At 39.5% G+C, this 25,774-nt stretch overlaps 1 protein-coding gene across 1 annotated transcript; it reads left to right on the top strand.

Annotated features, from left to right (window-relative positions):
• Positions 1–16,783: 16,783 nt before the first annotated feature.
• On the top strand, positions 16,784–18,081 carry LOC123120167 (uncharacterized). The gene is made up of 6 exons (XM_044540168.1): positions 16,784–16,968; positions 17,038–17,224; positions 17,302–17,421; positions 17,487–17,740; positions 17,816–17,891; positions 17,968–18,081. Exons 1-6 carry the CDS (start codon positions 16,784–16,786, stop codon positions 18,079–18,081), a joined length of 936 nt encoding a protein of 311 aa, XP_044396103.1.
• Positions 18,082–25,774: the final 7,693 nt, after the last annotated feature.

The raw sequence follows: 25,774 nt of genomic DNA, 5'->3' as shown, positions 1-25,774 counted from the left end.
GAACACCCTCGGGCTAGAAATATATTGTACAAGGATTTTCCCGGAAGCTTCACGTGGCAGAAGAAAAAGAAGTTTTGGAAGCCGCGGGTCGAGCGTTTTCAAATAGGTCGCATCGTGTCTGCCAATCCTGCCGAGGGGGACCGATACTATCTGCGTGTGTTGCTAAACCATGTTACGGGCAAAACATCCTTTGAAGACTTGCTCACCGTGGACGGCGTGCTATGTGGGAGCTTTAGAGAGGCCGCTGAAAGGTTGGGACTCATCGAGGCAGACAACACGCTCGACGACTGTCTTACTGAGGCTGAGCAGTGGGCGATGCCATGTTCTCTTAGGAGGCTCTTCGCAACCATCTTGGTGCACTGCGAGCCAGGCGACGTGCGTGGTTTATGGGATAGGCACCTCGAGCCTATGTCAGATGACTATCGTCGATCACGCACGTTCCCTGACGAGGTGGAGCAGATGGTGTTGCTAGACATTAGGGGTATGTTGCAGTCCATGGGTAAAGATATTGTTGATTTCGCTCTTCCGAGCATAGATGATGCGTTTGACCCAACCGAGGGCGAGGCAAGAGAGGTCATCGAGGAAACAACCGTTGAGTTTGACATGGATGACACTAAGTTGGTATCTTCGCTGAACTTGGAACAAAGGGCCGCATACGACGAGATACTAACGGCTGTTGAACGCGGTGATGGGGGTGTATTCTTTGTTGATGGCCCTGGAGGTACAGGGAAGACCTTCCTATACATGGCGATGCTTGCCAAGGTGAGGAGCCAAGGCAAGATTGGTATCGCTACCGCGACGTCGGGCGTCGCCGCTTCTATCATGCCTGGCGGCAGGACTGCCCACTCGAGGTTCAAGATCCCATTGAGTTGCGATGATGGAGCCTCGTGCATCTTCACCAAGCAGAGTGGGACCGCCAAGCTCCTAAGGATGGCCTCATTGATAATATGGGATGAGGCCAGCATGACGAAGCGACAAGCGGTAGAGGCATTGGACAACAGCATGCGCGACATCATGGGAATACGTGACCGGCCCTTTGGAGGAAAGACTATTGTTTTTGGTGGGGACTTTCGGCAGGTGCTTCCGGTCGTCAGAAGGGGGTCGCGGGGCCAGATAATTGATGCAACCCTCCGAAGTTCTCATCTGTGAAAGTGTATGCGGCAGCTTCGGCTCATCACCAACATGAGGGCTCATAATGACACGTGGTTTGCAGATTACTTGCTAAGGGTCGGCAATGGCACTGAGGATGTAGACGATCAAGGCAACATACTACTCCCTGAAGATATTTGTCTGCCATCTACAGGCGAGGTTGACGACCTGGAAAAACTTATTGACCACGTGTTTCCGAGTCTAGATGACAACATGTCTGATTCCAATTACATGACATCTCGAGCAATCCTTTCCACGACAAACGACAATGTCGACAAGATAAACATCCGCATGATAGACCGTTTTCATGGAGATGAAGTAATCTACCATAGCTTTGACATTGCAGAGGACGACCCATATGGCTACTACGCTCAGGAGTTTCTTAATGGATTGACTCCTAATGGTCTTCCTCCGCATGCACTCAAGCTAAAGTTGAACTGCCCTGTCATACTTCTAAGGAACATTGATCCAGCTAATGGACTGTGTAACGGCACTAGGCTTGTTGTAAGAGGTTTTGAGAGGAACACCATTGATGCAGAAATCGTGATTGGTCAACACGCTGGCAGGAGGGTCTTCCTTCCTCGAATACCTCTCTGCCCATCTGAAAACGACATGTTTCCGTTCAAGTTTAAGAGAAAGCAATTTCCTATAAGGCTTAGCTTTGCTATGACCATTAACAAGGCTCAAGGGCAGACCATACCGATAGTTGGTGTCTACCTACCCAATCCCGTGTTCTCTCATGGTCAGCTCTATGTTGCTTTGTCTCGAGCCACCGCGAAGAGAAACATAAAGATACTCATTCAGAAGGAGAAGCCGAAGGAGAAGGCCAACAAGCTAAAGGACAATCCAAAGAAGCGAAAAAGACCGACTGTGTCCTTACTGACCTCGATGAAGAACATCGTCTACAAGGAAGTCCGTACAGGCTGAAGTTCGGTCTTAATAGACTAGCAGGTTTAGTAATGACAGAGCATTTACTCTTGCGATGGTCAAGATATGCTGAATTTCGTTTCTTTTACATATATTTTTTATTTGGTATTTTTATATTTGGATGTATACAACATCATCGCTGATATAGATTTTCTACAAGCGTACTTTTTCATGTGTAATATGTGATTCAGATATAGTGATTGGCAGGATAAAGACCTGGAACATCCAATGAAACTATTGTATTATGGCAAATTAACATATCTGTTCTTATTATTTTGGTATTTTGATAGTATGTTTGAATGTAAGTTTATGGACGTCTTTATGATCCTCTACAATCATCTGCTAGGTCAGAACTATAATATTCTGATTGGTCTGAATTATAAGACCAACACACGCAGGAGGGAAGTTTGTGAAGCTTGTGAATATATATTTTGCATATGTACTACAAATAAATAATAAAAAGCTAGCCTGCGTACATGCGAATAAGTTTATATGCCCGTGCGACTTTGAAAAAATGTGACAACTGACATGTCTGATTGCTGAAGTGTACAATATTTGGAAAAAAATTAGAATACTTGATACTTTCACGTATCTAAACTAATTATTTAACAGTTCAGTTCAGATTACATATTATTTTCTTGCATTGGTTCATTTACCATCATGAATTTACTGTGCATCTGTAATAGTTCAGACCTAAAATATTTGTATGTATACACCATCATCGCTGATATAGATTTTCTACAAGCGTAATTTTTCTTAACGAATGATGCCGCTGATGTGTTACTTCTGCTAATGCATAAACAGATAGTGCATGTGTGTAATACCGTTGCTGCTAATGCATACGCATAAATACACAAATTTATGTTGTTTCCTAGCTATGGGAGCGTGTACTTCTACTACTATTTCTCATATGTACGTATGTATGTTATACAGATTGTTGTGATGAAAAAGAACAATAAATATGATCTTTTGCAATGCTGTGTTGGACTGAATGATTTGTAGTCCAATTATATTTTTTGATATACATGAGGTATTACACATGAAATGCAAGAAAGAGTTGTAAGCTGATCTCAATAGGTTTCTTTTTATTTATTTCCCTAATTCATGTTTATTTTTTGATGTTCTCTTTCCTGTTTGAACAAGGAAATGTAAGTAAATGTTACAGCTGGTACAAACTTGAATGAAGTGTTAATGCATTTGAAGAAAATAGTATTCAACATAGTTTTAAAAAAATCCCGTGTATAAGGAAATTTTAGAAGTGTTTTTGAAAAATGTACAATACGTGCATGTTAACTATTTTATTTGCTTCCTTTTAAAAAAATTCCTAATCGGTTTATCACACATGAAATCTTAAGACAGGTTATCTTTTTTGTCTTGTAATAATATAGTAGGTTCTACTCACCGAATCACAAAATTGATCCCATTAATTAATATTTGATTGTGACCAAATCGGTCGATTTGTTTACCGATTCCGTATTCAGAGCTTCCTAGAAACGCTTATATATAGATCAACCGTTCCAACGACCTTACCAGACCTCTCCATCCTCCTCTCACATGGCGTCATCCAACAGTTCAATTCACATGCTTCGTTGGCAGGAAGAAGAAAGTGAAGATTTCGGTGAACTGGAAGATCATGACGGCGCTACGCCGATGCGTCCCTTTGGTAAGGGTAACACACCAAAGCCAAAAAGGCTTAGGATGCATAATCACGTCGAGCCTATTAACCTGCCTATTAGTAGTAGATATCCCGTTACGAAAGACGATAAGAAAGAAGGTTTGGGGGACGGTTGGGGTACTAGCAACGATCAAATTCTGCAGGCAACCAAGGAGAGCAACAAGCTGATGCAAACTCTCATAAAGAAGATCAATCAGTTGGAACATATGGTTGTGAAGCACATGCAAACATGCGACAAGAAGACAGAAATGCCTTGAAAGGAGCAATCATGAGGAGTTATACAATATTCTTTACAGTTTTTATGTTTTATGTTTCAACGCTCCTTAAGAGCATTTTGCATTGTAATCGATTTGGAGTCAAACTATGAAAGTATGAATAAAGAACAGATATTGTTTCATGCTTCCTTTCTTACTCTCTGTTTTTGATCTTCCCTTTGAGCTTTGTCGCCGAACATGCTATTTTTTTTCTTTTTCTTATATGAATACGCGGTACAAATGCTGTAATCCGTACTTCCATCAAAATATTCTTTTTATTACAAATGGCATTTACTGCGTTTGTGCTATATTAACTAACTTACGTCACAAAACGCACAGGCTTCTCAATTAAGCATGCTGGTTTTGAAAGTGCGGCTGTTACTACACTGTGCATACAGAATCAAATTAAAAAAGAGACGCTAATTAAAAAACAGATCGAAGTTAGCTTTTCACGCGCATACTCAATTGTGCATGCAACCGCGACCAACGAATCAAGCCATCAAAGACCGACTGAACAAATTATTACTATTGCTAATAACTTCGATTTAAATTTTTGTTACTATTTTAAAATGCCCGTAAAATAGTCGTTGCAAAGTAACACAACGACGTCTCATCACATGTTATAAAATCAAATATGTTGGGATTTTTTTTAAAAACATATAGTATAATAAAAGCTGAGTAAATAATCGATTTTTGGAATTGATTACATGTTGGTAATTAATGGTAATATATTTAATCGACGAAATATTGGCGAATCCATGGTAATATATTAATTGCGTGACTACACTTACCTTAACGCACTATCACCTTAATTATTTTGATATATCCAATTCTTGCGTTCCTAACTAAAAATCTGAAGTCATCATTATATTCCCGCAGTTTGTTATATTGAATATAGGGGATTCACAGGCGAAAAGGAAACAATGATACTGGTGAGATAATTGACATGATTTCGATCAGATTAAGAATCTGAAATATCTATAAATAATTAATTGATTCAAAAAGTTTTAGCAATAAATTTTTTGTTGCCAAAGAACTCTCATAACTTACTATTTATAATAGTTTCGATAGTAGAGGTTTTTTTTCGCTAGACGGCCACATGCAAATAATTGAAAGAATTTTGATTTTCCCGCCTGTGGGCCCCTTGGACTATATATATAAATGCCACTACCCGTGCCCGTGCGCCCCTCTATCTTTCTTTAACACTTCATCCATTAGCTCCCTGACCATGGTGATACCGTACAGCTCGAGGCCCTCGAGGAGGGTGATGGCGAGTCCACCGGATCCCATCATGCCTCTGCCTACCATCCCTTCAATGAACAGGCAAGTGTACAGATCTTCATGCACGCTTATCTGACATCACCGTTTGTTTATCCCATCATTTCGTATTATTTTATGTAGGTATCTGAATTTTCAAAGTGTACAGATGGAACATATCTATCAAAGATGTTGGATAATTCGAGCTAAGGTGATGTGGAAGTCCCATATCAGGGTGCATGCAATGGGAAACCCATACTTTCGTTGCATACTTCTGGACCAGGAAGTATGAGATTAGTGATCACTAAATATATCACTAAATATATACACATGTGTTCTAAAGTCTTGTTATCTGAATTTTTAAATATTTCTAGGGAACAAAGATTGAAGCAATTGCCTTCAGCAACCAAGCTTATCGATTCAACGCCATTCTGCAGACCGGGCTAACATATGACTTCAGTAGCGTCGGGATAAACCCCACGGAAATGCTAGACGGTCACTTCTGGTATCTATGCATGGAGTTTGTCATTGAACTAAATGCTATAACCATGGTTAGGACATCGGTGCACAGTATTGCATCGACAATCTGTCCACCATTTTTCCCACAACTTGGTGCCATATCCTTGCTACAGGACAAAACCATTACCGGTGCAACATCTTTTAGTTTGTTTTTGCATATTTATCGATTTAACATTTTGTCTCACCCAGACTTAATTTTTTCCAGATGTTCTTGGTATTCTTGTCTATGCTGGTAGGATACAACACAGGTGGGATTCAGTATATAGACGGCAGGTCCATTTTGTTGAGATAGGCATCATGAATTTTCGGTAAATTCCAATCAGTACTTGAGGTTTTATATGATTATTAATATTTGATAGTTGCCTACCATCAACATATCTTTATCATTCCAGACGGGAGATACTGTTTATACGCCTAAGTCAAGAGCATGCTGGTCGTCACTTGTACCACTTGCAGAGCACTGAAAATTTGTTCGAGAAAATTGCAGTTACGTACATATAGGTAAACCGGAGGGATAAGTGCATGGAGACTATGAGGGAGAGCACATTCTTGTTCTCCCCCAACACTAATGATGATGTTCATCATCTTCAAGGTAAGTTATATAAACTATTTCGATTTTTATGGCTTTTTGTTCTTTTCTGTATTACGATGTTATTAGTACTAACAAATTGTTTTTACGTAGATATCCACGAAGCCTGCTTAATGACACTTGACGAAACACTATCATACGTCAATGCTGCAGTTGTAGCCAGGAAAAATGGACAGTAGATGACTTTGTTTTTCAACACGGCTCAATAAAAAGCTCGTTTCCCTCGGTCCTTTTATCTACATTTGGAATAATAATGTATTCACACAGAACAATCATTTCTGTTAAAGTGTGTTTTCTTTTTGCTTGTCAACTCTAAGTGTAGCCATTATGGCAGTATGTATTATTTGTACGCGTACTTAATTCGGGATATCTGGTTTTATACAAAGGTTGATTTTTTTCGATTCGTTGAGATTGAACTGTAAATATGTCATGCCTTAGGAACAAAATATTCAACTATAAAAAAGGAGAAAGATCTGATACGCCCCCGTCACGTTTTTTTATAATTAGAAAGAATCATCTACGTCTTAAATACGACTTGATATATTTGGCAGGCAATAAAAAGCATTAAAAATATATCCGTTTATATATGTGCTGCATCGACATCCTAATTGCAAGACACCTCAGTGAACGATCACTCACGCGTATCGATCAGCGATGGAGCCCATCATTGGAAACAATGCGCCGGCGATCCCTAGCTTTTGGCAATTGTTTATACACATATTTTAGCCTATTAGACTATTATTTAAATTACAATTGTGCCACACCCCTAGCTTTTGTACCGATGAACAGTTCTCACTGTCTAATTTTGCAATGCAAATTAAAATGCATGATTAACACGTAGTGCTTTCCTGATCATTTTTTTCAGTGAATTATTTAAGTGAACAAATAAATTCATTAATATTTCATCGTTATTGTGTACGTCGTTAATTTTCTTTTGCTGTAGCTAATCTCGTATCGTATAACTTCATCCATACACGCACTGTTATACGATACGATGTATACTTTATTCTTCAGAAATAATCACATTCCAGCTATAGAATAGTAAATAAACATATGAAGGTCATACGACACGTACCTTGCATATATTATTTAATCCTGAAGTTGTCCTTGATCTTCCTCTCTCGCCGTTGCCTTAAATTCCAGCTAGCGATTAAACGCTGATTATTTTTTATCTGTTCCTGAATAGAGTAAAATAAATGATATATGCATGGTTTTTCTTATTGATCAGTACCCTACAGTACACAACTAGAACCACGTTAATAGTAGATATGTTAGTGTGCATGCCGTGAATGTTCTATTTTGATACATGCTAATCAATGATAAGTTCATGAAGCTTATGTGTAAGAACATAAGCATTTTGGAAAAAATGAGTACCACAAAAAAAATTAAGGCATGACAATTGACATCATCATGATCTAAAGTATGGATAGGACATTAAGGACAATCTAATTTTATAGTAAGTTTTGATTTCTGACTTCTTTTCTAATACATTATTAAAAGTTATGCGTTTGATAAAAAAGGAAAGATATCTGCACCATACATAAGTATATATATGAAAAAAGCAAAGACATGTGCTACCCAGCCTTCCTCTGCATGGCCTACCATTTTATGTTAACATCCTGTAAAATCCGTCAATGCCTAATTTATTAACAGGTGTGATTTTGATGGAAAAAGGAAATAGATGTGCAGGGGACAGGTATATATGGTAGTGCTAGAGTAAGCAATGATCTGCTAGCCAGTTATCCTCCGCATGGCCTACCTATATATGTGAACCTCCTCTGCCATCCCTCCTCCCCCTCCTTGCTCTTCTTTCGTCCATCACAACAGCCAGACCAGGAGGAGAAGTTCCCAAGGAGTACTCTGTGTAAGCAAGGAGCATCAAGAAGGCGAGTACCTCTAGGTATGAACAATTCTGGATCTTTATTTTCTCTAAAACTGTAATAGTTGTTATGTTTGCTTGAGGTGTACTATCAAAAGTATGTTTGGTTGAGGTATACTACAAAAATATTGATTGCCATCATAGCCTCATAGGAAAGGAAACTGCTTTTTGATAGAAGTAGCTTCTGATTTAATTCACTGAATAATAATTATAATACAGGTAACAAAGGAACACTTATTGGGGGGAAATGAGCTTAGAATTACTAAGATAGGCATTACCTTCTGTTGCTCAATCAAATCAACTGGTACTAAACCATATCATATTTTGGCCTCCCCTTTCTGATTGAGGTGGTTTGGGTTATCATTCCACAGTTGCACGTACATGCGCTCCCTATATTACCATCATTAAAAAAAGGCGTATGAGTGCAAATGATGCAAAAAATTATACAGACTATTGACACAAGATATAATATGACTTACCACAACAGTTAGCACCAAACAATAGCCAGATAGCCAGATTCCTAAAGAAAGAGAACATTCAAAACAGAAAAGCCAGTAGAAGCCATGAGCAATGAATTGCAGTGAGATAAATTCAAGCTAATTGTGAAAATGCCAACAACAGTGAATATTATGTATTTTACATAACCATTGATGGATTTTTGTAATATCAGGATTCCTGATAAGCATTTTTTACTATAGGAAGGGGATCGCTGCTATATTAATTTTTAAACTGTAAATTTCTTAACCTGCAACACAGACTAAATGAGGCTAGAATCACAATATCATGTTGAACAAAAAAATGCCATTTCAATATGAAAGACTTGGCCTTTTTATTGTTAACTAGGTAAATGAAGCAAGTGCACGCCATGATATTCAAGTTCACCGAAACTCTATTTCAGATTATTTTTCCTATGATGGAGCTAAAGTATTCCTATATACTTGTAGGAATCATAAATCACTAAATCAACAGGAAGTCCGGTCATAGATCACTATAGTTCCTCTGCAACAAACTGGAGCTAGCAAGATGAAGAAAATGATGCCTGATTGTTAAAGCAAAGTGTGGATAGATACCTATATATAGTAATTAGACACTTATATGCTAAACCAAACGGCACCTGATTGTCTTAAAGCACTATAATCATTATTCAGTATTTAGATACTTATATTTTAAAAGGTGGACAGATACGTCAAACCTTTCCTATGCTAGCAACCAATATTGCTACTTAAAATTAATACCTCACTATGGTTCAGCTCCTCTGTAGTATTGGCTCGCCTCGTCGTTCTCGTTATGCACAGGTTTTGTTTGCCGAGGTGGCATCAGCTCCATGGTGGCCTCCTCCGAGCTACTGTGCTCATCGACGCCCAAGAAAAAACCAAAAAAGAATCTGGCTATTTATACATGACGACAACAACAAATAATTATGAGGGTATACAAGACCACAACAGTAATTACCGTAGCATGCCTCTTTCTTGGTAATTAGTTGTTGAGAAGCCAAGTCAATTATGCTGCTCCCATTGCCAGCTTAGAAATAAAACAGCAAATTGCTCAAATATACAATACATTGTCAATGAATGCAATACACATTGCACAACACATACACATGCCTTTGTTAAAGAATTATGCCTCAAATGCCATGTTGTAAACAGTAGCATAATTTAACTCCAAAACTAAGAATAGACCCTACCAAAATCATGCATAACCAGAATTACGATGGCATAACAACAACCATTGCAGAGATGGTGCTGACTAATCAGGGCATAACCAGGAACAATATAATTAACCATAAGCCATGTAAATAAAAATAGTAAGAACTTTATACCGATAAACTGAAACCATGATTACAGGCAATGAGGAAATCAAACAAACTTCACCTTATAATTATCCATGGCATACGCATATACAGGAAAGTCAAAACCCTGCCTAGGCAGTGAGAGAACACAAATTAGGGATAAGACCAAAAAAGTATGTTGCGCCAAGACTCACAAATTTCATGGAACCATACTAACCAAGAGAGCCTTGTCGAGCCGTTTTGCTGCTGCTTGGCACTCCTTCGGTTTCTCTTCCGCTTGCTGTTCAAATGGTAGAGTTGAGAAGTAATGAGGAACGTTGAAAACAAAATGAAGTGTGACAGCAAGAACACGTGCAAGGTCTATATTTAAACCGAACTGAGAATTTTAGGAGCTCAAATTTTAACAATAACTTTGATTCCAAGACTCAGTTACAAAGATGTGGTTTTAAGGATAACTTTGATTCAAAGATACATGTTCCATGTACAAATATGAAATGGATGAGTTGGACACTACAGTTCATATCACAGCTACAGTGACAAGTCAACTTAAGAAGCACTATATTCTAAAGATAATATTTTAGACGGCAAGCGGTAGAAGAAGACTTCTCCAATGAGCATATTCAACATCTTCAAAACGAAGATGTTTCAGATGGGCGTGAAGTGTGTTAACCAAAACAAATCCCTGAATCTCTCTGCAGAACCCTCCTAAAACTAAGCATCATCAATCAAACAGTCTTCCAATCTACAACCCCAGAGCATAGAAACAAAAGCAACACATGAACAGCATTTCAATTTAACGGTACATTCATAGAAATTATGAATGCCCCACAAGAACATATTTAGCATGAGCATGTAAATAGTGACAAGACTTGTGTTTTGCTGTACCTGATTGTCCTTGAGGTATAGGGTTATCTTAGTACCCCTTCCAAGGGGCTCTCCAGTAGTATCATGTCTCACAGTGAAGGAGCCACCATCCTGGGACTCCCACACATACTACTCATTAACAAGGTAAGCGGAGTAGAAACTGACACCAAACTGACCAATCATGGACACGTCGATGCCAGCAGCTACAGCCTCCATGAAATCCTTCTCGCCCAACCTTGCAATGGTACCAAGGTTGTTCACGAGGACTTGGTCAGGGTCTCAAACCTGATCTTATCCAACACCTGCACATCATAGCACCAAATACCCAATTTAGTGAGATTCTCACAAATAACCAGTCAATAATGTGTTGGTGATTATGCAAGAACTTGGTTTTGAGACTAATAATGCATTACAGTAGAATCAGCCTATATTTTCATTTATTTTACATTACATATGCAAGAACCTAAACAACACATGCATAGCACACTGCCTCTACCTAGCTAATGGGGCATTTATTTAGCAGAAAAGCAGGTCGTTTAACTAGCTAGCTAACAAATAGCAATCACTGGAATATTAGCATAGTAGCAGGTGAGTGAGGAGAGGGAGAGGGACGTGCTACCTGCTGGGAGCAATGCGTCGTGGTGGCCAGGCTGGACTCGTCGAGCTCGGGACCCTTGATCGCTCGCCTTGGAAGAAGAGGAGCAGAGGGCTTGGTGGCTATGTGCGCCCATCCTCCTCAGTCCAGGGGCTGCAAAGTGCCCTCCTGCCGACGTCGCCGTCTCGTCCGCGCCATGGGCGATCTGAACCATATTACATATAGCTTTAGTCTGAGAGCAGAGGCGGCTTTAAACATTAGCATGCCATGGGCAGGTGTAAACAACCATAGAGCAGAATTATGGCCATGAGAGCAGTAATAAGCCAAATCACTTGAAACAAACAAACTTGAAGGACCAATGGTAATAACAGAATCTATACATTGCTTGAACCAAAAAAATGCTGCTGCATATTCATTCATTGAAGAAACTTGAATCATGTGCATACATAGAAATTGAACCAAAACTGGTGATGTGTTTTCATCACATAGTTGTCCAATGCAAACCAAGAGATACCGAAACACTGGAAGAGCAATAATTAATAATGGACTAGATTAGTTAGTAGGCTAATTGAATTGAGTGCAACAACTAATTACCAAGAAAGAGGCATGCTACGGTAATTATTGTTGTTGTCGTCATGGAGGGGCCGTCTGTCTCACCTTGCCGCGGAAGTGGTGGGGGTTCTGGAAGACGGCGGAGTGGTAGGCGATGTAGACCACAGGCTGCACCACCGTGGCCGTGTCTTGGCCGTCGGGGAGCAGTCTTCGCCCTGGCCATGCCTGTGAGGCCGGGTCACGGCGCCTCGATAGAGCAGCGAGTAGGAGATCAGTTCAGGGCACGCCTAGAATATTGAAATTTAGAAAATTTGCATGCCTTTACCAAATTAGAGGACATTTTCACCTTGTACGTTAACTGTCACAAACGTCTATAGATCAATGCTGTTGCTACTTTGTGTTCCTTATATTTTGCAAAAAAAAGGAACTCTTTTATCCTGTGCCATAAAACTCTTCCTTTTAACACTTCTATATGCTGGGTTGACGGCATCTCATCAATATAGCTAGGTCTCTAATTTTAGTTCTGAAGTAAACGGACCCAGTGGGTAAACAAGTGGACATACAGTAGGCTTATCCTTGCCAAAATGGACAAATAGAGTGTTTTGAAAAAAAAAATTGAAGCTCTAACAATCGGGCTGTTGGTAATGAAAATGTAAAACCTTCATACAAATAGGCAGCAAATGCACGTGCATACTGGCACTACTTGTGTCATACTGGCATTCTAAGATGACGATCACATACCTTTTAGACTAAAAATCATAACGACAGTTTGACTTCTAATTAAAAATCCACTTTGTTTATAAAAAACTATGTACGTTATGCGTTTCTTTTACAATTCTAAGGCAGAGCAAAGACCAGACCTCATTCAGTGTTTCACTCTTCCCTGTTCTTCTGAATTATAGTTGTAGTTACAAGGATCATGACGCAAGCAAGCACTTCGACAAAATTTAACATGAAGGTTCTTTTACGAATCTAAGCAAATTGGATTGGACAACGCCGCACACTCACTACACTCACTCTCAGTTGCGTGATCTCAAGAGTTAATATTCTAGAGAAATCTTGGTTGTAGTAGATGACTGATTAGAAAACAACTATCCATAAATTAGTGCATGTTGTTTTGGTATGATTATGTATGTACATCCGCAGGTGCAAATGCAAACAACAAATGTGCATGCAAAAGTAATAATTCAGACGAACACACATATGCACAGAAATAAAAGATACCACCTCACCTTGAGAAAACCCATGAGTGAACGGACATTGTCGTGCGACAACATTACTGATCCTCACATACTTCATCCCTCATCGCCACCATTGTATAAAAGAAAAGCCTGGACACAACATCAACGCCTCGACCTACTTCATCCAGAACCCCTGAAGCACACCCCTGGTCTCTCCATACAAGAATAATCTGTATATACAAAATATAGCATACAAGCACAAAAAATTGAAATCAAATATTGGTGCGGATCCACATGTAAATCATATGAAAATACACAGAAAATGCAGTGTATAAATGCATACACAAAAAAGAAAAGTAGAGGAGGAAAGGGGTCGGATCTGCGTACCGGAGCTGCTGGCGTTGTAGATCGAGGCACCGCGCTGCGGATCCACCGTCGAACTCGTCGGAGACCAGCACCACCGCGGATCCGACCGGAGGGCGACGGGATCCAGCACCCACGTCTGGGCGATGAAGCTCCATGCGTGCGTCGACAGCAGTCGCACACGTCTCGCCGGAGCATGGTGCGGTGGTCGCGGCTAGATGGCGCGGTGGTTGCGGGCTCGGCGACGCGCGCCGCGATGCGGCGGGGGGGAGGTCAGAGGGCGAGAGGTGAAGCCGGAGACTGGTGCGGTGGTTGCGGGCTCGGCGACGCGCGCCGCGATGCGGCGGGGGGAGGTGGGAGGGCGAGAGGTGGCGCCGGAGACTGGTGCGGTGGTCGCGGCAAGATGGCGTGGTGGTTGCGGGCTCGGCGACGCGCGCCGCGATGCGGCGGGTGTGGGGGGTGAGAGGGCGAGAGCTGGCGAGTGAGTGGACAGGAGAGATGAGTGGAGGGGAGAGGGACTGATGCGGCGGGCGGAGTCGCGCGGCCGCCACCTACCCCGCGGCGATGCGGCGGCGGAGGGGAAAGTGGGAAGATGAAGTGAGTGGAGGAAGAGGAGCGAGTGGGTGGATAAGGTAGGCGGCGGGGGAGGCGGGCCGACGCGCGGGGGGGAGGTGGGCCGACGCCTAGCCCGTGATGCATTTGGTCTGGGCCTGGACGTGCTGTTTATGGCCCGTGTAATTCATTATAGTTTTTTGTTTGAAATAGTTTACAAATGTTTTTTTTGTTGGACATTTGTTCATAGCCTACAAAAATATTTTAAATAATTATCAAATGACTAATTACTTATATATGAACATTGAGGTTTGTTGTTTATCCCGAGTTTCATGGGGTAGGACATTTATTTAAACAACATTTATTTAAATAGGTATCCTTTTTTGCATAGAAAAAATTTGTGTTAGTTTCACTTTTATTTTTTTATATATTATATATACAAATATGATGCAGTATGAAATACCATTTATATTTCATCTTAAATATTTCATCATGGTATATTTGTTATTAGTGGACGTCTGAATTTTTTTTGTAATTATTTTTATACCTCACAAAATATCATATATATTTACAGTATACATACCTCAAAAATTAAACAAATTTGAATATATATATATATATACTAAATATGGTGCATAAAAATAAATATTTATATTCTTATGACATATACTAAGGGTATCACAAAACAAATCATATAAAAAATAAATATACTTGGTTAATGTTGGTTTGTTTGTTTTAGTTTTTGTATGGCAATTTTCCATAGCCTATACAAATAATTTAAAATAACTTAAGCAATTTCAGACGCTTAATTACTTATATATGAACATTATATTTTGTTGTTTTCCCCGATTTGTTGTGTTAGTAAAATGATCTAAGCGTCATTTTTTCCTAATATAACCAAATACTATTTTTATTAGCAGAGAAAACAGTTGTGTTAGTTTCACATTCAGTTTTATCATATATTATATATAATTTTATGATGCAGTAAAAAGTATTAATTATATTTCAGCATAGATATAAATTGATGGGTTCCGACATACTCACTGATGAAACGATGACAGACCACAGTGAAACACCACGAGAAGAGGTGCATATAGCTAACCTTCCTCTGTATGTATCTTATAGATGATAATACGGAAGGGCTTTCTTTATTTTTCTTGTTTTTTCAGAATACAGGAGACATGGATATGGACTTTGGAGATGCACGGAAAGAATCCATTGAGGGTTCAGATGCGATGTCGCTGAAAGGGGACGAAGATTCACAACATAAAAATGTCAAAGAGGTTATATCTCATAACAAACCAAAAAAGGATGCTAATTTACATATTATCCCACAAGGTATTTTTTATATTATTATCAATCTTATTTTTGTAATATTGTCTTTTGTATTGAACTAATTTTGCTCATTTTGATTGTTAAGTTGGCTCATATTTTTATGAATTCGACAGACTATGTTTGTACCGCTAGGGATATTACAGTCATCGAATCAATCAAGTCTGCCCCGAAGAATACCCAGTTCGTAGACATTGGAGATGCCTTGTTATCAACCGACGATTTGGAATGCCTTATTAAAGATGATATGTTCTTACATGACGGTGTAAGACCAATTGCACAAACTTTGTAATTAATAATACGAACAATATATAATATCATAAAATATAAATATAATCTAAATGCCCATTACAGGTGATAAATGCTTACATATATTGCATGCTTGCTCACGACCATCTACAAGACAGGGCGGGTGAAAAGGTACACATTATTAGCACGTTTGTATCGGGCCAGATAAAAGAAGACGGGGAAAGAGACATAGACCCATCAAAATATCGTCGCATCGTGCGTCATGTTAATTGTTATCTACAACAAGATATGGTTAGTTTTTGTCTCGTAATCCATGCATATAATTATGGATTGTTTTTATTTAGTTCATATGTTTAATGATTTATTAATAACTATATCTAATTGTGACTGTGACTTGTATCTTATTTACACCAGTTATTCATTCCGATTAACATGCCGGGCTACCATTGGTATCTAGCAGTTGCCAACGCCAAAAAACGAGAGATCCAAGTATTGGACTCACTTGGTGAGAATGTCAAACGCAATGACCTTGCTACTACGGTAAATATCTATTTCTTTTCTCATCTTAGCATTTATTTTGTTTGACTTCATCCTTAACATTTCTCATATATAAAATAGTTGCTAGGGCTCGAGAAATGGCTGAAACTTGTAGAGCATAGTCCGGAGTTTATCAAAGGTCATAAGTGGCCTGATCTCAATGTTACAAAATGGACGGTTGTAGAGCAAATTCAGGAGGCAATACAAACCGATGGGTAAGCACTTGTTACAATGGTTTGTTTTTAGATTCATCTGTGTGATATTCTGAAGCATTATTTTATAATATTATAGCGTATCATGTGGATTGTTTATGCTAAATTATATGGAATACTGGACACCACATGGACTGTCAGACCAGTTTACGCAGGTATTTCAGTTTTATACATTATCTCATAATGTTTTATCAAAATATCTTATAAATTGTTTTCATATTTTTTTGTAGGAGGATATGAAACATTTTCGACAAAAATTAGCAATTATTTTGCTCGATTCAGAGCTTAATAAGTTAAAAGGATGTCCCATGTACCATCAACCTCTCAACGAAGAAACTTTAGCTAATTCTGATCTTGAGATCCTGGATAATCCATCTGACGTGGTCGAAGAGAAACGTCCCGCCCCAATCACTATCATTCCCACGGACCAACGTGAAATACTTGCCGGCCTCTGCAACTACATCATGTCGATCAATGATGCTGGATGTTTGGAGTAAGTATCATGTATCAATATTTAATGTGCGGATGTATATTATTGTTCTTCTTACCATCCAAATTACAGGAAGGTATGGGTCCGGAGCTCCACACCCGATCCAATGAGCTTAAGTCTTAAGAAACTTCAGTGCATACTTAACATGGAGCAGCCCATGGACAATGATTGCTTCAACACCGCCGTGCTTATGCTGGCATGTGACGAGGGAGTATTGTTCACAGACCCTCCTATACACTACATGGATCTACGATTTTGTGTAAGTTACCGTAACTCTTCATTCTAGGTGCCATTAGTATCAACATGTTGAAACAATATTTTTTTTCTTTTACTTAGTCCATGCTGCTAGAGTCAACACGAGGTCAGAAATTTTGTGAGAAGGAAACTATCCAGACGTTGGCAACATTATTTGATAGCTGGCCTGGGATGGAGACCGACATCTCATCTTGCAATAAGGTAAATAAAATATTTTGACCATTGTTATCATGGTTTGTTTTTGTTTCTAATAGCTCCACTTGTAGATTTATCTTCCCTATGCATCCATCGGCCGATACATCCTGTACATCATCGACAAAGAGGCACGTCGTCTATATATTATGGATCCTATTCAATCATCACAATCGTCAGAGGATAAAAACTTGAGGCATTCACTGAAATTAAAAAGTTTTTCAAGGGATTTCAAAGAAGCACTCGAAATAAAGCTGCCTGGGTGGAATTTTGATATATCTAAATGGCATCGTTTATTTCCGGCCGGTGTTCCAACGAGTATAGACGGGTAATGAATTCATAACAAGAATATTTACTTTTGTTATCATTATATTATTTATAATATTAATTGAAAGTTTTCCAGGAATGTGTCTGGCTATTTTGTTTTTCATTTTATGCTCTGGTGGAACGGTAAAGAATTGGTCAAGCCGGTTTGCGCGGTGAGTATTGTGGGTTACATGTTTTAAGACCTTCTCCGTGAATTTTTCATACTAACTACATTTATTTTTTCTGCAGGATGGGTATGAATTGAGGAAGCATTTTTTATTATACTTGCTAAAACATCGCGGGAATGAAGCTAGAGGAAACTTTCCTGATATTGTGAAAGAATTTCTTAAGCGCATCATCTAGATATTAGTATTTTTGTAATAGATGTTAAGTTGTAACATCACTCAGCTTGTTACATTGCAATAATGGACTTCAGTTTGTGTTATATTGTTTGTATGTGTGGATTTTAACATATAACTCTGGTAAACTATTTCAAGAGCCCGTGGCAACGCACGGGCACTCTACTAGTTATTATTAGTGACAACCCGTGCGGCTGCTGGTGTTGTGGGCCCAACGGAAAAATCAGTTGACACGTGTGGCAGCCACAATTTATTAGCAATTGGCCATGACCTCTTCCAATGACCAGAAAATTAGGGCATGACCAGTGGCGAATCGAACAGGGGGGCTTCGACAGGCTTGAGCCCCCCCCCCCCCCCCCCCCCCCCCCCCCCCCCCCCCCCCCCCCCCCTCCAAATATTGGAAAAGAAAAATTGCTAGTATTTGTATCAAAATTTTGACCATATTTTGGACTAAAGAATTGAGAGTTTCTAACTTTTTCTACACACAGTTAACTTTGAGCCCCCCTTATTTTTCTTCCAAGATTCGCTACTCGGCATGACGGTGGTTTGTATTATTATTAGTGACAACCCGTGCGGCTGCTGGTTTTGTGGGCCCAACGGAAAAATCAGTTGACACGTGTGGCAGCCACAATTTATTAGTAATTTCAGACAAAGAATTGGTACTGTTAGCTAGTATGCTACTAGTACGAGTAGGCTAGTACTGGTGATGCGTTTATCAGCAGTGACCTACCACCAACGAAGCTGGCCTAATCCAATCATACAAGGAAAGGAATAATATCATCTAAAGACGAGTGGCAGAGATACTAGGATCATCAGAGACTAGGATACCACAAAAAATCATTTACAGGCAGTTCATGCAGATTGCAGAGTCTAGGGGGTCCTCTCATCTCGACCGCATACCGAGCAACCTCAAGCCGAAAACACATCATCTTGATTTGTTGGGTAACCTAGGTTTTTAGCCTGCTGCATGCTTCTATTAAGACAGTGGCGGCAATGTGCAAGTGACAACCCGTTGCAGCCGTGCTTGATCAATGTGGACCATTCTCGCAGGAAATCAATTGGCACGCACAATTATTTCTGACAAGCTACGTGCGGAATAAACATTTCTGCATCTACCCAAGCTGGTCCATTATTGAAATTCATAGCTTAGCCCCAAGCTGATCAATGTGGACCATTCTCGCGGGAAATTCATAGCATAGCGAGCAGGCTTGCAATCATCACCTTTTTAAAAAAATTGCGAAACGGATCAGTAGGTTGAGTTCCGACATAGATCTTCCCGCGTTCATGGTTCAGCCCTGCAACTGCAAGGAATAATACCACAAAATCATCTGCAAAAAAAGGTGATGATTCCAAGCCAGCCTGCGATGATTCTCCGTGCTGATCCGATCTGCACGCACACGGAATTAATTTGCAGAATAATTGTGCTCATGTCCTTGCTGATCTTGTCTGAATAATTGCTCTACTTGTACAACTGCAGCCTTGGTATGCAGAACTGGATACCAGATGGGGCATTTTGATTTTTTTTTACTTCTACTACTTCACGTCCTGCACAAAAAAGATGTGCCTAGTTTGGTTGATATTTTCCAGACGTATTGCTAGTTACTCATGTCAACCGACTCAACCCTGGGGCTTTACGCATAAGTTGATGTAATGTTTGTACCTTTTTTTTAAAGGGCAGCATGATTATTTGACCATAACGTACACCCACCTTTCGTATGTGACACGTACTGACGTACACAGCCGATCCGCCCGCCACACACCCCTCCTCCTGGGCCTGGCCCATTTCTTTTCTTTTTTTAACCCTCAAAAAATAGGGGTATGGGGTAGGATTTGAACTCCAGACGTTATGGTTTATTTTCACCCACTATAACCAACTAGGAGACAACTCACTTGTTATGCATAAATACTTCTTTTACTCTTATTATTGTTTATTTTCTCAGACTACTAATGAGAAAGCTTTGGCTTGTTGGATTTGACTTGAGAACGTGGCTTTTCATAGATAGTTTGTGTTAGGGAACGTAGTAATTTCAAAAAAAATTCTACGCACACGCAAGATCATGGTGATGCATAGCAACGAGAGGGGAGAGTGTTGTCCACGTACCCTCGTAGACCGAAAGCGGAAGCGTTAACACAACGCGGTTGATGTAGTCGTACGTCTTCACGATCCAACCGATCAAGTACCGAACGCACGGCACCTCCGAGTTCAGCACACGTTCAACTCGATGACGTCCCTCGAACTCCGATCCAGCCGAGTGTTGAGGGAGAGTTTTGTCAGCACAACGGCGTGGTGACAATGATGATGTTCTACCGACGCAGGGCTTCGCCTAAGCACCGCTACGATATTAGCGAGGTGTAATATGCTGGAGGGGGGCACCGCACACGGCTAAGAGATCAATGATCAATTGTGTGTCTAGAGGTGCCCCCTGCCCCCGTATATAAAGGAGCAAGGGGGGGGGCGGCCGGCCAAAGGGGAGAGGCGCGCCAGGAGGAGTCCTACTCCTACCGGGAGTAGGACTCCCCCCTTTTCCATGTTGGAATAGGAGAGAGAGGGGGAAGAGGTGGAGGGGAGGAAGGAAAGGGGGGGCGCCGCCCCCCTCTCCTTGTCCTATTCGGACTGGGGGGAGGGGCGTGCGGCCCTGCCCTGGCCTCCTCTCCTCTCTTCCACCTAGGCCCACTAAGGCCCATTAAGTTACCGGGGGGTTCCGGTAACCTCCCGGTACTCCGGAAAAATCCCGATTTCACCCGGAACACTTCCGATATCCAAACATAGGCTTCCAATATATCAATCTTTATGTCTCGACCATTTCGAGACTCCTCGTTATGTCCGTGATCACATCCGGGACTACGAACAACCTTCGGTACATCAAAACAGATAAACTCATAATATAACTGTCATCGTAACGTTAAGCGTGCCGACCCTACGGGTTCGAGAACTATGTAACATGACCGAGACACCTCTCTGGTCAATAACCAATAGCGGAACCTGGATGCTCATATTGGCTCCCACATATTCTACGAAGATCTTTATCGGTCAGACCACATAACAACATACGTTGTTCCCTTTGTCATCGGTATGTTACTTGCCCGAGATTCGATCATCGGTATCTCGATACCTAGTTCAATCTCGTTACCGGCAAGTCTCTTTACTCGTTCCGTAATACATCATCCCGCAACTAACTCATTAGTTACAATGCTTGCAAGGCTTATAGTGATGTGTATTACTGAGTGGGCCCAGAGATTCCTCTCCGACAATCGGAGTGACAAATCCTAATCTCGAAATACGCCAACCCAACAAGTACCTTTGGAGACACCTGTAGAGCACCTTTATAATCACCCAGTTACGTTGTGACGTTTGGTAGCACACAAAGTGTTCCTCTGGTAAACGGGAGTTGCATAATCTCATAGTCATAGGAACATGTATAAGTCATGAAGAAAGCAATAGCAACATACTAAACGATCGAGTGCTAAGCTAACGGAATGGGTCAAGTCAATCACATCATTCTCCTAATGATGTGATCCCGTTAATCAAATGACAACTCATGTCTATGGCTAGGAAACATAACCATCTTTGATCAACGAGCTAGTCAAGTAGAGGCATACTAGTGACACTCTGTTTGTCTATGTATTCACACAAGTATTATGTTTTCGGTTAATACAATTCTAGCATGAATAATAAATATTTATCATGATATAAGGAAATAAATAATAACTTTATTATTGCCTCTAGGGCATATTTCCTTCAGTTTGCACATAACAAATGGAACTGGTTCCAATTTGTTCCCTAAAACTGTCCAGCGGAAATTAAGTGCGCTCCTAAAATCATGCGGAATTGGTTCCAATTTGTACGCCATATATGGTAGTAAACTCAGACGCATATTAAATTTGCTTCCACCGTCATGAAAATGTGCTTCCTTTAGTTAATCAAATTGCTTAAAATTTAAAATATGTTCGAACTTAACCAAAAGTTGTTTTGTGTTGGATAGAATTATTTATCCCATCACATCTCGAACAGGGAATTTGCTTGCTTCCGATGCATACCAAATTTTCTTTGAGGCAACACGCGTTTTCAACACAATGAAATCATGTTTTAATCAATTCGAGAATTTACTCGTGGTGCAACTAAAATATGCTTCTGTTATTTTTTTGCAAGGAATTAAAATATGCATCGACTTAACATAAAATGTTATCTATATAATTATTATTTTCGTCCATCATAGCTCAGTTAGAGAATCTGCTTCCATGAGATAGATACATGTTTCCGAAAGAAAAGAGATAGATACATGAGTCCAATGTAATATAATATTCTCGTTTCCAATCACAGTAAAAATTGGGCACTCTAATTGTACATTTTGCTTCCATCATGGTTCAAATTTTAGAAATTTGGGTCATGGATGTCCAAAAAAACACCATGTTCAACGGAGGGTGGTCGGCTAGGACAGAAATCTCCATTTGAGAGCACATTTTTTTGGCATCCATCAAATGACGCCAATATTTATTTCCATGAGCTTATATGACCAATTAAAGGCACCATGCCAAGTTGTTTTATTTTTTGACAAATTTTGCATTTTCTGGAGTTTTCTCGGGCAAAAAAGCTCATAAATGGCCGAACGTGTCACAACTTGCATACAATTTTGGAAATCATTCAAATCTAACCTGGATGCCTACCATGGGCATTCCCACCTACTTGCAAGATTTGGGATCATTTGAAGGATGTACAAACATAGACCATGTCCAACGGAGGGTGCCCGGCTAGGCCAGAAGGCTTCGTCTGAGAGCAGGATGTTTCCCGATATCCTTCAAATGACCCTAATTTTTTTCTATGCCTTGTATGACCAATTCAAGGCACCATGCCAAGTTATTTTGGTTTTTGACAATATTTGCATTTTCTAGAGTTTTCTCGGTAAAAAAATGGTCAGACGTGTCGCAACTTGCATAAGGTGTCGAAAATCGTTCAAACCTGGCATGAATGCCTACCATAGCCATGCGCTTGCAAAAGTTGGGGTAAGTTCAAGAATTTCTAAAACTAAACCATGTTTAACGGAGGGTGTCTAGGTATGCTAGAAGGCTTCGTCTGAGAGCATGTTGTCTCTCCACATCCTTGAAATGGCCTTAATTTTTTTTCATGACCATGTATGATAATTTCAAGACATCATACCAAGTTGTTTTGGTTTTCGATAATTTTTGCATTTTCTGGAGTTTTCTTGGTCAAAAAAGTCGATAAAATGACCGGACGTGTCGCAACTTGCATACGAAGTCGGAAATCGTTCAAACCTGACATGGATGCCTACCATGGGCATCCCCACCTTCTTGCAAAAGGTTGGTTCATTTCAATAATATCCAATACTAGACCATGTTTAACATAGGGTGTCCGGATAGGCAGAAGGCTCCGGTTTTGGGAACCTTTCAGAAGGTTCCTAAATCGCTTTTCTGACAGGTTTCCCTTTTAATATTTTATTTTTCAATTTTTTGTTTTTCATGTTTATTTTTATTATTTTCTGTTTATTTTCGCAAAAAAATTCACAAATTTTGTTCACAAATTCAATAAAAGTTCCTGATGAACAAGATTTCCAAAATCTGTTTATTTTTACCATGTTTGAGAAAACATGTTTCTTGATAACAAGTGTGTGTGCATTCGTATACATGTAGGCACGGCAAACGAACGCAAGTTTTCTTCCATCGATACAGTAGCTGACCCTTATACATTTCCTGCTTCTAAATATCACGAGCGGCAGCGTAGTCGGGTGGCAAACAGTGTAATCAGGATGATGAGGTTACAAAATTTGTTCCCAAATTCAAAAAATATTCTTGATTTCAACAGTTGTTCACAAATTCAATAAATGTTTGGAGAATTTCAAAATAATGTTCGCACTTTAAAAAAATTGTTTGTAGTTTTCTAAAATGTTCGTGTTCTCAGTTTTGTTCCTGTTTTTCGAAATGTTCTACTTTTCAATGTTTTTTCCTTTCTAAAACAAAATTTTGAGATTCCCAAAAAAATCATGTTTTATTTTTTAAAATCACAAATTTGAAAATGTCGCATTTCCCAAAAGTTGTTCACAATTTCAAAAAATGTTATCATTTTCAATTTTGTTCATTTCCTATTTCCCAAAAAACTTCCACATTTTCACAAAATGTTCTAGTTTCTTTTAATCACAGATTTTTAAATGATCGCGTTTCTAAAAAATCCAAAAAGTAAATGAGATCCGATTTAAAAAATATATCGCGGCTTATGGTTCATATAGACCGGGCTACCTTTTTGGACACCAAATCTCAGTTAATATAGTGGCTACCGAAATGGTAGACTGGCGTGAGGTCCCAAGTTCGTTCCCTGTCGCACACTTTGGTTTATCTTAATTTTCTAAGCTCATGTTTTAAGTTATGCCAGGACATTAAGTTTCTTAAAGTTTCTTTTAATACCAATGCCACTAATGCATTCCTTCTTAGAAAACATAATCTTTTTTTTGTGTGTGTAAGTATAAATGTAAGTACTAAATAATATGTGTGTAATTATAGTACAATGCGAAAATTGCACTATTATATACTTATTCTATGCGTATTTCAAAAAAGTGCAATTTCAGTGCAAAGTTGTGTGCAACTTATTAAAGGTTTTTTTAAAATTTTCTTTCTTCTTAAATGGTTTCATTCTTTCTTAGAAAATTAAAAAAAACCATTTTCATTTTTTGTTTTCTTCCTTCTAAAAGGGTAATACCAATGCCATGAATTCATTCTTCCATAGAAAACTCATTTTTATTTTTATTTTTTTTATTTTTTTATGTCATTTTTGTTTTTATTTTGTTTTAATTTTCTGTTCTTTTATAAGGGTAATACTGATGTCACTTATTCTTTTATATTGTACAAATGCACAACTTTATGTACATTGTGTACAATTTTTATAATTATTGTGTTCATTAACTAATTCATTCTCCGTTAGGAAACTTCATTTTTTTGGTTTTTCTTTGTTTTTGTTCATCAATGGGCTGTTGTTTTGCATATGTTGGTTTTGCTTGGAAAAAAAGGCTTAAGTTGCTATAACCCTGAAATTGACTCAAACATATTAGTCCATAGAAATTGTCACTGATTACCAAAACCACACATAGGGGCTACATGCACTTTCACATGGAATAGAAGCTACGCTGCGTGAGAGCTGACATGACGCCAGCCTTCACTTAGACGTCGTCGCACTGGTGCGCCAAGGAGACGGCCTTTGTTGCCTCCTCCTTTACCGCTGCCTAAATCCCGTCGTTGATCTCGTTGTAGGCTCTGGCAAACGCAAACTTCATGTTGTCATACATCCTTTGGCATCGCCCAAGCACCGCCTTCGTCTTGGCGAAGGAAATACGGTCCGACATAGGATCCATCTAATTTCTTCCCCATACATAGGATTTTTTTACCTTTTTACCGAGATTGCCACGGGCATCCATTCCCCACGAAACTGAACACGTGTGTACAATGGGCACCCAGGTTTGATATTCCAAAATTTCATAATTTTTTAAAATTTCCTGATATATATTTTTAGTGCTATATTCATATAGGGGTGCCAGTGCGTGGCACCCGAGAGCCATAAAACCTCCTCTTAGTATACTTACATGAAGTATTTGTCGCTCAAACGCTAAAGGCCTAAATATATCCCTTTGAGCAGCAAGTAATATGCATCGAAGAGAGTACCAATAGTTCATGACCTCTTTCAGTAACCAGATCAT

Source organism: Triticum aestivum, chromosome 5D, assembly GCF_018294505.1.
Source record: "Triticum aestivum cultivar Chinese Spring chromosome 5D, IWGSC CS RefSeq v2.1, whole genome shotgun sequence".
NCBI classification, from domain to species: Eukaryota; Viridiplantae; Streptophyta; class Magnoliopsida; order Poales; family Poaceae; genus Triticum; species Triticum aestivum.
Note: the sequence above shows the minus strand (reverse complement) of the source record. Positions and strands in the feature narration are given on the sequence as shown.